This window comes from Porites lutea, chromosome 4 (assembly GCF_958299795.1).
Source record: "Porites lutea chromosome 4, jaPorLute2.1, whole genome shotgun sequence".
Lineage (NCBI taxonomy): Eukaryota > Metazoa > Cnidaria > Anthozoa > Scleractinia > Poritidae > Porites > Porites lutea.
The window spans coordinates 17,214,259-17,226,292 of NC_133204.1; the positions used below are offsets into that span (position 1 = coordinate 17,214,259).

General features: G+C 40.5%; 1 protein-coding gene across 1 annotated transcript; it reads right to left on the reverse strand.

Annotated features, from left to right (window-relative positions):
- Nucleotides 1-1,625: 1,625 nt before the first annotated feature.
- Nucleotides 1,626-2,977, reverse strand: LOC140934974 (BLOC-1-related complex subunit 5-like). The gene has a single exon (XM_073384527.1). It carries the CDS (start codon nt 2,883-2,885, stop codon nt 2,265-2,267), a length of 621 nt encoding a protein of 206 aa, XP_073240628.1. The 5' UTR covers nt 2,886-2,977; the 3' UTR covers nt 1,626-2,264.
- Between the last annotated feature and the right edge of the window lie 9,057 nt (nt 2,978-12,034).

The following is a 12,034-nucleotide window of genomic DNA, read 5'->3' on the forward strand; positions in this document are numbered from 1 at the left end:
CTTGCTTTGTTACTTCTTGGCATTTTGTTATGAGCATTTACTGTTTTGTTGCAAAATAAACATACTACACTTGCTGAAAATGGGGAAAATTTAATAAGCACCCAGCTTGAATAAGCGCCCAGTCACAAGGTCCAAAAATTTTATAAGCGCCCAGGATGGTTAATGGAATAAATACGGTAAAACAAACTTTGGGGCTTGAGTAGGCCTTAGGTATTTCATGCAGAAGAATGACTTGGCCACACAGAATGAAGAAGAGAAAAGAAATTCACTTCTTTTCATTACTTGGGATTACTGTTTTTTCTCGAAAAATATAGCCATCCCTCAAATAATCACCGCCCTTTGACCCAAATATTTAAAATGATCGCCTCCCTCGAATAATCGTCCCCGGTATCTCGCTATTGATACCCATAGCAGTAAATCTCAAGGGTGAGGCTGAAGTGGAGTCTGATCCATGCAGAAAAACTGATCACTGACGACGCCAACGATATCAACAGTAAAAATTAATCAAGGGACCAAATTTGGAACATTAAAAAGCCCATGTTAAGTTTCTTTTATGTGATTATTTGTTATTTAATGGGAAAATAGAACAAAATGATTGAGGCAAGACTTGCAATGAACAATATCTGAAATTATTATACATTGTACTCACTACCTGTCTCCTCATTGGCTAAGCTAGAGCCTACAGCTAATTTTGGAAATCAGTGCAACCTACAGATTAGTCAGTTATTTGCTAACAGATAACTGACTTACCTGTAGGTTGTGTGCGTAATGCATGATTTCCAATAACATCAATTCATGTTCTGTGCAACAGTATATTTGTCATTATTTTCCTCAAAAACAATGTATGACAAAACAATATTAATTAGATTCAGTTTTTGTGATATGCTTTAATAATCAAGGTCTCAGTAAGTGTTATCAGCCTCAGCCTTCGGGTTGGCTGATAACACTTACTTACCTTGACCTTGATTATTCCGAATATCACAAAAACCTCATCCAACAATAATACTGTTTTTAATCACCTTCCCCCGAATAATTGCCCCCTTCTGGTGCGAAAAAAGAAATAATTGCCCCCTGCTATTATTCGACGAAATACGGTATACAGCTGACCCTCCATTAATTGGCTACCCATGGGGTAGGCCAGGAAGTGGCTGTTTTATGGAGGTTGGCTGCTCAATAGAGTTTCATCATAAATTTGAATAATCTTTAGCAGAAACAACAATTTCATTTTCAAACACACAATGGGAGCAGCATTACTGGTCCACAATCAGTTGCCACCTATCTCACAGGGTATTTTCCTTCATTATATTTTTAGCATAAAGCCAAACTGAGACTATAAAGCCTTTTAGTCCTTTTAGGCTTTAATAGGCCATTTTACAGTTGTGTGCTCAGTGCCCTGGCCTTTGAATAGAAGCAAGGATGGCGGTGACCTTGTTTTGTTAGAAACCTTGTTTTTCAGATGTAAATGATCAAGTTCACAGGCTTGTTAGCATGAGAATACCACGATTTGCACATGAAAAACAAGAAGGTTTGTAACAAAACAAGGTCACCGCCAGCCTCACTTCTATTCAAAGGCCAGGGCACTGAGCACACAACTATAAAGTTGACAGGGATGTAGCTTAGTGTCAGCTGCTACTGAAAGACTAGAGAGCTTACAACTAGCCCAAACTGATTTGGCAAACAAAGGACCGGGTGGCAAAGGGGTTTTCAGTGACGCTTGAGGGGTCATGAATTATCAGCGTGATGCATGATCGGGAACAAATTAGTTGCATGAGGCGTGATTAGGCATAGCTGCCCTTTTAGCTGGGTGGTGTATGATCTTCTGTATTCACAAAGAGTGACACGTGAATTTTCTTATAGAATTCCGTGATTGGTGAATATCATTTGAAACTAGAAGCACAGACATTAAAAACAGATATTCATGATGTCATTTTCTTTTCTACCCAAAAAAGACCATGAAAGCAATTTATTAGAACTGATTCATTCAAGGGTTGATATATTGCCATGTTAACTTACTCATTTACATGATGCATGATGGCTAATTCAGTTTTCCCTGTGATGCTTGATGAACCAAACAAAGTCAGCGCAACGCTAATCTGAGATCAGGCCCAATTTGAGCGGTTCTCATACATTCTCTCTGTAATACGTACACCCCTTTGCCACCCTGATAAAATGGTTTTCTTGTTTGTCTTTTGTTGATATTGTTGCTTTTTGTTTTTTGTATGTTTTTTCACCTACCCACCCCAACATAACCCACATTTATAATTTTAGCGCTGTATGCTGTATTGAGATATAGAAAATTCCTCCAGCCGTTCTTCCGCAGGTAACACGTTATTGAGTCTTTCCATCATAGGTACAAGACGCTTGAGGTTAGCGTCGATTCTCCTGAGATTAGAGTTCATTTCCTCTACCTTCCTTAGCTGTCCAGCCACATAAGAGAACTTCTTGTATCTGTCACTTACTCCTCGCAAAACTGTAGCACAATATGTATCCATTTCGCGGACTTGTGACGAGAGCATGTGTTGGTCAAATGCTACAGCCTCCGCGCATTGCTTCAGGTGCTTCTCATATCGTGAACAAAGCGACAAACACGGGCGAAGGTCAAACTTATCAAAAAACTCCAACTCTCTAGCTGACGAGGCGGAAATTGAGCTTCGAAGGAGCGGATAATAGAATGGTATTTTGCTCAAGTTTCTCGTATCAGGATCTTCAGTTTTGGAGACAAGTTTTGGGCTTCCAGTGGGCGCATTAACGACCATAATGTCTTCCAGCTTGGCTCTCTGTTTCGACTTCGGTTTTGCTCCCTCCTTTTCCACAGAAAACGAGGTATAAGGAACATTTGGATGGCCCATTTGACCCGCTAAACTACTGCTTTGATCTTGCCCCATTCTCAAAAACTGTAATAACCACTACCTAAATAGCATTAAAGAGGAAAGGCTCTCGCCTCAGCGTATTAACGGTCCGCCATCTTGCATCTCATGACAAAAGCCCTCAGACCTCCCTAACAGCGGTTCTCCATTTGGTACCAAGGCTATGGTAGGTACTTCATGTATGGGGACGTATATTGGCCCTGCCCGATATCGTGCCCGATGAGACGGCTTTTTCGGATTCGTTTAATTTGTTTTACGTTAGACAGTCCGCCTTTTCTCTTAAAATCCGTCTAGTTCCTATCTCTGTTAGCACGATTACAAACCATGTGCAGTAACTTTTACAAAGAAAAATAAGAGACTGCTCGCAGTCTAGTTTTACATTCATAACATAAGGTATGAACCAATGAATCGTTGTTCTGATGGTGAGGACATGGGCCTTAACTGCAGGCAATGAATAGTCTGTACAAAAACCACGTCATTGCAAAACAAATCTCTCTTCAAGGCAGTCACGTTGTGTAGCGACACGCACGGCACGTGCACTTTTTGTCACTGTTTGTCACGTGCTATATCACGTCGTATTAAAGGTTGGTCCGGCGGGCACAGGCAATATTCAGGGTAGGCCGGATTCAGGGTAGACTACGAGTAGTCCCCCATTTTTCCTCAGGGATAGTAGAGCGAGCAAAACGCGAGCGCGCGTGAAAATCAACCCACGCGAGCGTGGGGTGATTTTCACGCGCGCTCGCGTTTCGCTCGCTCTACTATCCCTGAGGAAAAATGGGGGACTACTCGTAGTCTAGATTCAGGGTCAGCCAGGGTTTGGGGGTATACAGTATAGTGGGGTCTTGAATTTCGGAAGCTATACAGTATTTTATCTGTAAATTTGGGTATAAAGAATTCACTCACAACTAATTTTGCGTATAAAGTATACCGTGGTTTTTCTTAATTTTGGTATTTTACACGAGTTTTAGTATAATTTTTGGTACATTGGAAGGTTTATTTCGGGTATTTTGGTATTCCACTAACCCCACCCCTCCTGGCCGACCCTGAATATTAAAACGTTTACAGATACGGTTCTAGGACCGGACCATTGTAATTTTGGGCAAGATTAAGCACGCGAATGTCGGAAAGAAATTACCATAAGATGAAATTTTAAAAATGCCAGCCTAGTTATCTCTTTTAATAGTGCAAATTTATGACATACTAAAAATTAAGACAACGGATTTTTTTGTCCCACACCCTAATATCGGTTTCAAGAGAAGCAACATGATTCAATGGTGGACTGTATCTTAAAGGCCCGTTTCAAACGTCGTGCTACTGCCGTGCAGAACTCATATTGACAAAATTAAATTCGACTTAAGCTCGAGAAACCGTAGTTATGACGGGGGGTGACAGCTCTAACAAGGGCTGTTTCGGGAGAAAAACAAATTTATTCCGGGAATCTGGAGATTTTGCTGGCAATCGGGAAACCTGGGAAATTTTGCGGGAAATATGAGATATTTTCGGGACATTGAGCAAAGATCTCATACAATGACACCACACAGAGTATACTTAGCTGAAAGTGATATCCAGAGCAATTTCAAAAACCGCACAACTTGTCTAAAATAAAATTGACTACTTCTACGCGAAGTCACGCCAATAAAAATAAGCATAAAAAGGACAATCGATTTAGAGAACATTTTGGACAGAATTTCTCCTCTCAGAACACTAGAAATGGCGTTTCAGAGCTCCAAGATTTCAAAATTTTCTGGGGGAGCATGCCCCTGGACCCCCCTAGTGGTTGGCCCCTTCACTACTCGCCTGAATTTAGTGGCGATTAAAAAACAAAAAAAACACGAGTTTGACAGTCTTTCTGTTTTAACATGATACCCTCTAAACGAAAAAATAACTAAGGTTGGAAAATTAACAAGTTACATAAATTAACAAGAAGCTACAAAAAATCTCTCATCAAAATTTTAATTTTAATTGTTAAAACAATTTTGGGAAGTTAAACATTTATGGGGAATGCCACCGAAAAATTCGGGAGGGTCGACGAAATTTCCGGGAGCACGTAAAGTTATTCATAGGACTGCCCAAACAGCCTTTGTTGAGTTGTCACCCCCCGTGTTATGCAATAAAGCCAAAAAAACAGTAAACGACGATCAAACACCAAAATGCAGTGGAATACATTGCAGCATAGTAACTATGATTGCAGGTAAGTCTTTTATTTCATTTTATTTAAGAAAAAGTAAGATTTAGCGTTGTTTAGCGTTCGCAGATCTCAGTAACATATTTCTCATATAGACTACGAGTAGTCCCCCATTTTTCCTCAGGGATAGTAGAGCGAGCGAAACGCGAGCGCGCGTGAAAATCACCCCACGCCGCGTGTCGCCTTTTCTCGCGTGGGTTGATTTTCACGCGCGCTCGCGTTTTGCTCGCTCTACTATCCCTGAGGAAAAATGGGGGACTACTCGTAGTCTATTCTCATACAAAGTCTCGTATATTTTCAACGGTCGCCTGTAACGCGACACCGGCGCGTCACCTATGGTATGTAAATTACATTACACCCTTCCCTCGTGACGTGAGTTTGGGCCGCCTGTGGTAGCACGGCAAGCCTTGCCGTGCTACACGGCAGTAGCTCGACTTGTTTTTAAACAGTCAAACGTCGTGCTACCGCCGTGTCGAACTCAATTCATAAATAATAAATACGTTAGAATATATTTAAAAGTTCGCTAAACCGCTTCTTTATTTTTGTGTTTTGTTTTCGGTAACGGCCGTTCTATTCGACTCAATTAAATTCGACGTCTGAAAGCAAGTCGTGCTAGTGTCGTGCTGCAGTCGAGCTACAGTCGAACCAGCTTCGCAAGGCTGTAGCACGACGTTTGAAACAGGCCTTAAGGCCGCGGGGGACACCTATCTATGAATAGATCATCTTTTAAAACGCTTATATCTCGCCTGTTTTAGAGGCGATTTACAGTAGATAAAACTTAACAGAGACATAATGGAATAATGGAAGTTTAGGACGGTTGTTTTTTATGTTTTAGATTGCACTTTACCGATAATACTTTAAGCCACAGTTGTACCAAATTGAGAAAACACGATTTTGTGTCCAAGTTTGTGGACCGAACAGAGGAAAACACTCTGTGATTTTATTAATAAATGATAGGTCAAAATCTCTAGTTTGACAGGCATAGAGCAGATTTTACTATTTTACAGATTGCCAGCAAGATTTAATCGTTTAAATGAGCAAAATCTGTCATCCCCGAAATTAAGGCCTTATGTCTTTTTCTAAAAGTGCTCTTTTAGAATGACGCTGTCAAATTATACACTAGCTCTTGAAGTTTTGTATCTCCGCTGAACTCTTTGAGACTCCCGAAGGTGTCCCGACTAAGCACGAGTTCCAAACAGACGACGATCGAACAGTATCCCATGATGCACCTCGTTTTATGTTATGTTGTTACTGCGTACGTGGCATATCGTGAACAGTGTTCTTCAGCACGCTCGAAGTGAACGTACATCGCGATGTTCCATGTGGATGGTTTCCAAACATGTTTCGGTTTAGCAGCTTCTGCTTTTGAGAATATCTAGTTAGCTTATATTCACTGTGCTTTAAAGGAGAATTTAAGCCTCACTTTGAAGCGTTTTACACAGTCTGGTAGTTGGGTAAACATTAAAAGGGAAATGGTCTCTTCGCCAAATGATGAAGAAATAGCTAATTCTTCTAAAAACCATACCCAATTCAAGACTAGAGCACAAACCATACCCTACTGAGACCAAAATGGTCGAAATTGATACCCTATTGGCAAACCAAAAAGGCTAAAAAAAACCATACCCTTTGGCGCGGCACATACCTATATAGCCCTTTTAAGGTGATTCCCTGGTTTTGCACTGCGCATCTCTTACTGCGCATAACAAGATGGCCGCCGTAAAAAAAAGAGCATGTGAAGTAACATTATTAAATAAAGTTGACTGCGGAAGCACCATTGGAATTTTTGCTTGCGGTTGTTTCTTGCCGAGGTGAGACTCAGTGTGTTTGGAATGTGCATAAAGTAAGCAGTACGCGTATTGCTGATTTCGACTTCCTCACGGAAAACCTCGATAGTGGATGTTTAACTTGTGCTTACTCGCTTTGATTTTCATTTAAACGTTTTTTTTCTTTATCACATTGTGTCCTAAATGTGATATCTCGTTGTAAATTCTGTAAAAATGGATTTTTTAATACTTTCTTCCCCTCTTTCCGATACATTCTATTTTGAAGCTCGCCCCAGTCCTCTCTCAAACATCGGAGAAAATGCATTTGGTGCGCACCTTCTTCAGCTCTACGGCAAAAACGAGTTCGGTGACCTCCATTTTTTATTTCATGATTTTAATAAGGGCAGTGCTTCCTCTCGATGAGAAAAAAATTGGCACAAATCTATGTTCAGTTTTTTTGGCAATTTTACTAAATTGTACGGATTGAGCTATCACGGGTCGAATAGCGCGTGTCCAATTTAATTCTACTTTGGAGCGCAAAAGGCAAAAACAAAGGCACTAAAAGGCATTTTTCTGGTACGTCAGTGGATAAAGAATACATTAAAATCAAATTCTTTGCGATACCACATGTATCATCGAAAAAATCTCTCCTTTTTGTCTAGTTTTGGGCTGCGCGCGGTTTTTGTAAAGGGTCTTAAATAGCCGTATTTGTCAGCGTTGTGACGTCAAAACGAGCACGGTGACCCCGACTTTTTATTACTTTTTCGTCATCTCCTTGACTTGTTTCATCATTGTACCAAGTTCCATCTATAATCTATGTTAGGTTCTTTTACTAAGGAATCACCGTAAGGGACCAACCCCCACCCCCGGGGCGAAAAACGCCTTGCAGATTATGAGTCTTGCTGCTTACGCAAGCGGCAAGACTAATAATCCTTGACTATGAAGGTGACATTTTTAACAGTTTTTCAAAATTGTATTAAAATTTTTGCTTCAAATTTGTAGGATTGTTCATTAGTTAGTTTTTCAAAAAAAATTGTTACTTCTGCTCTGACAGGCGTAAAGTACGGTCGGCGACGCGAAACAAACGTTTTGTATTTTAAAAATCTCTAAATAAAATAATACTAAAACATAACTTAAGATTTTTATTCCAGTAAACGACGATGTATGAAAAAAAGAAAAGATACGAGTATTATTGTGATTGTTTTAGAAAAAAGGTATGTAAAGCTATAAAGTCTCGCATTGTCTTTGGTGTCGTGACAAGTCATTACGTATCACGTACTAAAAGCAAATACGCAAAAGCTAAATTTTTAGAGGTCAAAGTAGAGCTAGCTGGCTACCGAATCCACGAAAAGCTCATTTGTCCTGAACATTTCGCCGATAATATAAAACAACGACTTTCCAACAAGATGATGTACTCAAAAGAAATAAAATTTTGGGGGCGGCTGCGGTTTCGTTGAAATTCAAAGCAGCTTTCCCGTAAAGCTCCACGGGATCTCAGTCATTTATCTTAAGCGAATTTTCTTTTCAACCTAAATGATTAGTAAAAAGAATAGCGTCCTTATTTTTGACCCAAACGTTTTTATAAAAAATACATAAGCAGACCACACTCTTAATTACTGTCTACTCTCTCCCATGAGTCCCCTGTGTCCCTTGTTTCCCCTTGTGTCCTCTGTTTCCCCTGAGTCTCTTGTGTCCCCTTGTGACCCTTGTGTCCTCTTGTTTCCCCTGTGTTTGTTGTGTCCACTGTGTCCCTTGCTTCCCCTTGTGTCCTCTGTTTCCGATGTGTCTCTTGTGTCCCCTTGTGACCCTTGTGTGCCCTTTTGTCCCCTGGGTTCCTTGTGTCTCCTGTGTCTCTTGTGTCCCCTTTTGTCCCCTTGTGTCTCCTTGTGTCCCCTGTGTCTCTTGTGTCCCTTGTGTCCACTGTGTCCCACTGTGTCCCTTGTGTCCACTGTGTCCCACTGTGTCCCTTGTGTCCCTTATCTCCCTTATGTCCCTTATGTCCCCTTGAGTCCCCTGTTTCCCCTGTGTCCACTGTGTCCCTTGTGTCCCCTGTGTCCTCCAGTGCCCCCTGTGTCTCTTGCGTCCGTTGTGTCCTCTTGTGTCCCCTTGTGTCCTCCTATGTCCCCCTGTGTCCCTTGCGTCCCTTGTGTCCCGTTGTGTCCCGCTGTGTCCCTTATGTTCCCTTGTGTCTCCTGGAGTCCCCTGTGTCCCCGTGTCCTTTGTGTCCCCTATGTCCCCCTGTATCCCTTGTGTTCCCTTGTGTCCCCTGTTTCCCCTGTGTCCCTTGTGTCCCTTGTGTTTCTTGTGCCCCGTTTCCCCTGTGTCCCTTGTGTCCCCTAAAATAAATGACGACGTTGCCCTGGTCTCTCATATTGCGCGAAAACTTTGATGGGTTTCATTGTTTTGGTATGACATCATGCGAGGCTTTTTTCGCACGCCCAGCAGGTCAAAGGATGTGATTTTTCATGAAAATAAAGAATCAAAACTCAAAGTTCTGCTTGAGCTTGTTTAGAAAATAATTTGTTTAATTTTTGATAATTAACGAACATCTCACTGATTTACTAATTTGAGCAACCAACTTAGAGGCCCGAGCACCCCAACTAAAATGCTTGGGAGCCCGAAGTGCTCCCTGAAAATTTTCCCTAAAGCACAGCCTTGCACCCTGTAAATGTAAATGTAATGTAGTTATTGTAAGTCTTATACATTACATGCTAATGTTGAATGTGAAGTGCATTTATTGAGGATATTAGTAAAGCAGGAAAGCAAATATTAGTGAAATACCCCATACTCTTAACATATGTAGTGGCAATATTGATGTAAGTTTTGTTTTGAGGAGCAAAGGAACCGTTGTGAGTCACTCATCTTCCAGTGTATGTAACATAACATCTCCGTCACTCCTGTACACATTTATTGTTGATACACTGCTTAACTTTCCAATGCAATTCAACATAATTCTTACTTACACCAACACATCCCGAGTAAACGCCTTCAGGCGTCTTCTTGTTGAATTAAAAATCCCTGAATTAACAAGGTTTACTACCATTTAGGGCCCGATCAACTGGGCTCATGTGAAGAGGCCTTGAGAGTTTGGATCGTCCAACACGTTCTGTTCGACGAATAGGAGACCCCATAAAACGTCTGAAGACTGGCGTCTCCGGGACAAACGTCGACCTTCCCATGCGACGAACTAAACTGATACTAATAAATTAAAATTTGTATGATAAAGTATATTTAGTCTCGTTCAGAAGAAAATTTCTTAAAATAACTTTTTGGCCTGATTCAGATGATTGGTTTGACGCGTCCTAAGTTTGACGTCTGACCCAACAGACGATCTTAACTTAATTTATGTCGACCCAAATTAGAGTTTGATTCGTCGCATGAAAATGAGGCCTTACATTTGATGTGTCATCTTAAGTAAGTTAGAATTTCAGTCGTGAAACTTGAATAACTGTGCCGTCAACAGTGTTTAGCTAGTGTCCCCGACATATTTCATGAACGGAACCAATTCAGTCAAATTTTCCGTGGCTGGGGTTGCACAGAGTTTGACTGTGAACGGGTCTGTTTCCCTTTTCCACCGCTCTCTCCGGCTCAAGTTTCTCTCTTCGACCAGTCCTACCTAGGGACTACTCGAGTTCTAACTGTCTTGCTCCCTCAAAGCAATAACAAGGCGACCGAAGGACAATTTAACTCATTTTTATTCTTCAATCGTCTTCTTTGTAATTGTTTTAAAATATCTAAGTTCTCATTTCAATACTAAGCTAAGGGCTACTCTTTAGACTCGCGGGAAAATGAGAATGTTCCAACAGTTAATGACAAACCTCAACTCAATCTTGACCCTATAAATATAACTGATCGCAACAATGAACAGTTAATCTTCTTTAATTTGGAACTTTCTTGGAACTGACATGAAAACCCTTCCGTAAACCAACCCGCAAATCAGACTATTAATTTAAGAATATGAAGAAAAACTGTGCGTCATGAAAAATAGGCAGTAAATAATCTTACGAAAAAAAAAAAACAATAACTGCAAAACTTTGCGTACTAACTCAAATATCTGAAAGAATAGTTTGTCGTCTACTTGGCTAGAAAACTACTCTATTAAAAAAAAATCTATCCATATTTTTTGAAGTGATCGTTGTCGACTTCAAAACCAGCTTCTCAGCTGGTAAAAAGGTTGCTAAACTCAACAATTTCCCTTTTTGAGAGTTTGGGTCGTCCCACACGTTCTGTCCGTCTGCTTCAGACGAATAGAAGACCCCATAAAACGTCTGAAGACTGGCGTCTCCGGGACAAACGTCGACCTTCCCATGCGACGAACTAAACTGATACTAATAAATTAAAATTTGTATGATAAAGTATATTTAGTCTCGTTCAGAAGAAAATTTCTTAAAATAACTTTTTGGTCTGATTCAGTTGATTGGTTTGACGCATCCTAAGTTTGACGTCTGACCCAACAGACGATCTTAACTTAATTTAGGTCGACCCAAATTAGAGTTTGGTTCGTCGCATGAAAATGAGGCCTTACATTTGATGTGTCATTATAAGTAAGTTAGAATTTCAGTCGTGAAACTTGAATAACTGTGCCGTCAACAGTGTTTAGCTAGTGTCCCCGACATATTTCATGAACGGAACCAATTCAGTCAAATTTTCCGTGGCTGGGGTTGCACAGTTTGACTCATGTGAACGGGTCTGTTTCCCTTTTCCACCGCTCTCTCCGGCTCAAGTTTCTCTCTTCGACCTGTCCTACCTAGGGACTACTCGAGGACTAACCCTCTTGCTCCCTCAAAGCAATAACAAGGCGACCGAAGGACAATTTATCTCATTTTTATTCTTCAATCGTCTTCTTTGTAATTGTTTTAAAATATCTAAGTTCTTATTTCAATACTAAGCTAAGGGCTACTCTTTAGACTCGCGGGAAAATGAGAATGTTCCAACAATTAATGACAAACCTCAACTCAATCTTGACCCTATAAATATCACTGATCGCAACAATGAACTGTTAATCTCCTTTAATTTGGAACTTTCTTAGAACTGACATGAAAACCCTTCCGTAAACCAACCCGCAAAATCAGACTATTAATTTAAGAATATGAAGAAAAACTGTGCGTCATGAAAAATACGCAGCAAATAATCTAACAACAAAGGGCGAAAAAAAAAACAATAACTGCAATACTTTGCGTACTAACTCAAATATCTGAAAGAATAGTTTGTCGTCTACT

What these genes read in the sequence shown, in the direction of transcription:
- LOC140934974 (XM_073384527.1), bottom strand. Translation starts at nt 2,885, where the DNA reads ATGGGGCAAGATCAAAGCAGTAGTTTAGCGGGTCAAATGGGCCATCCA.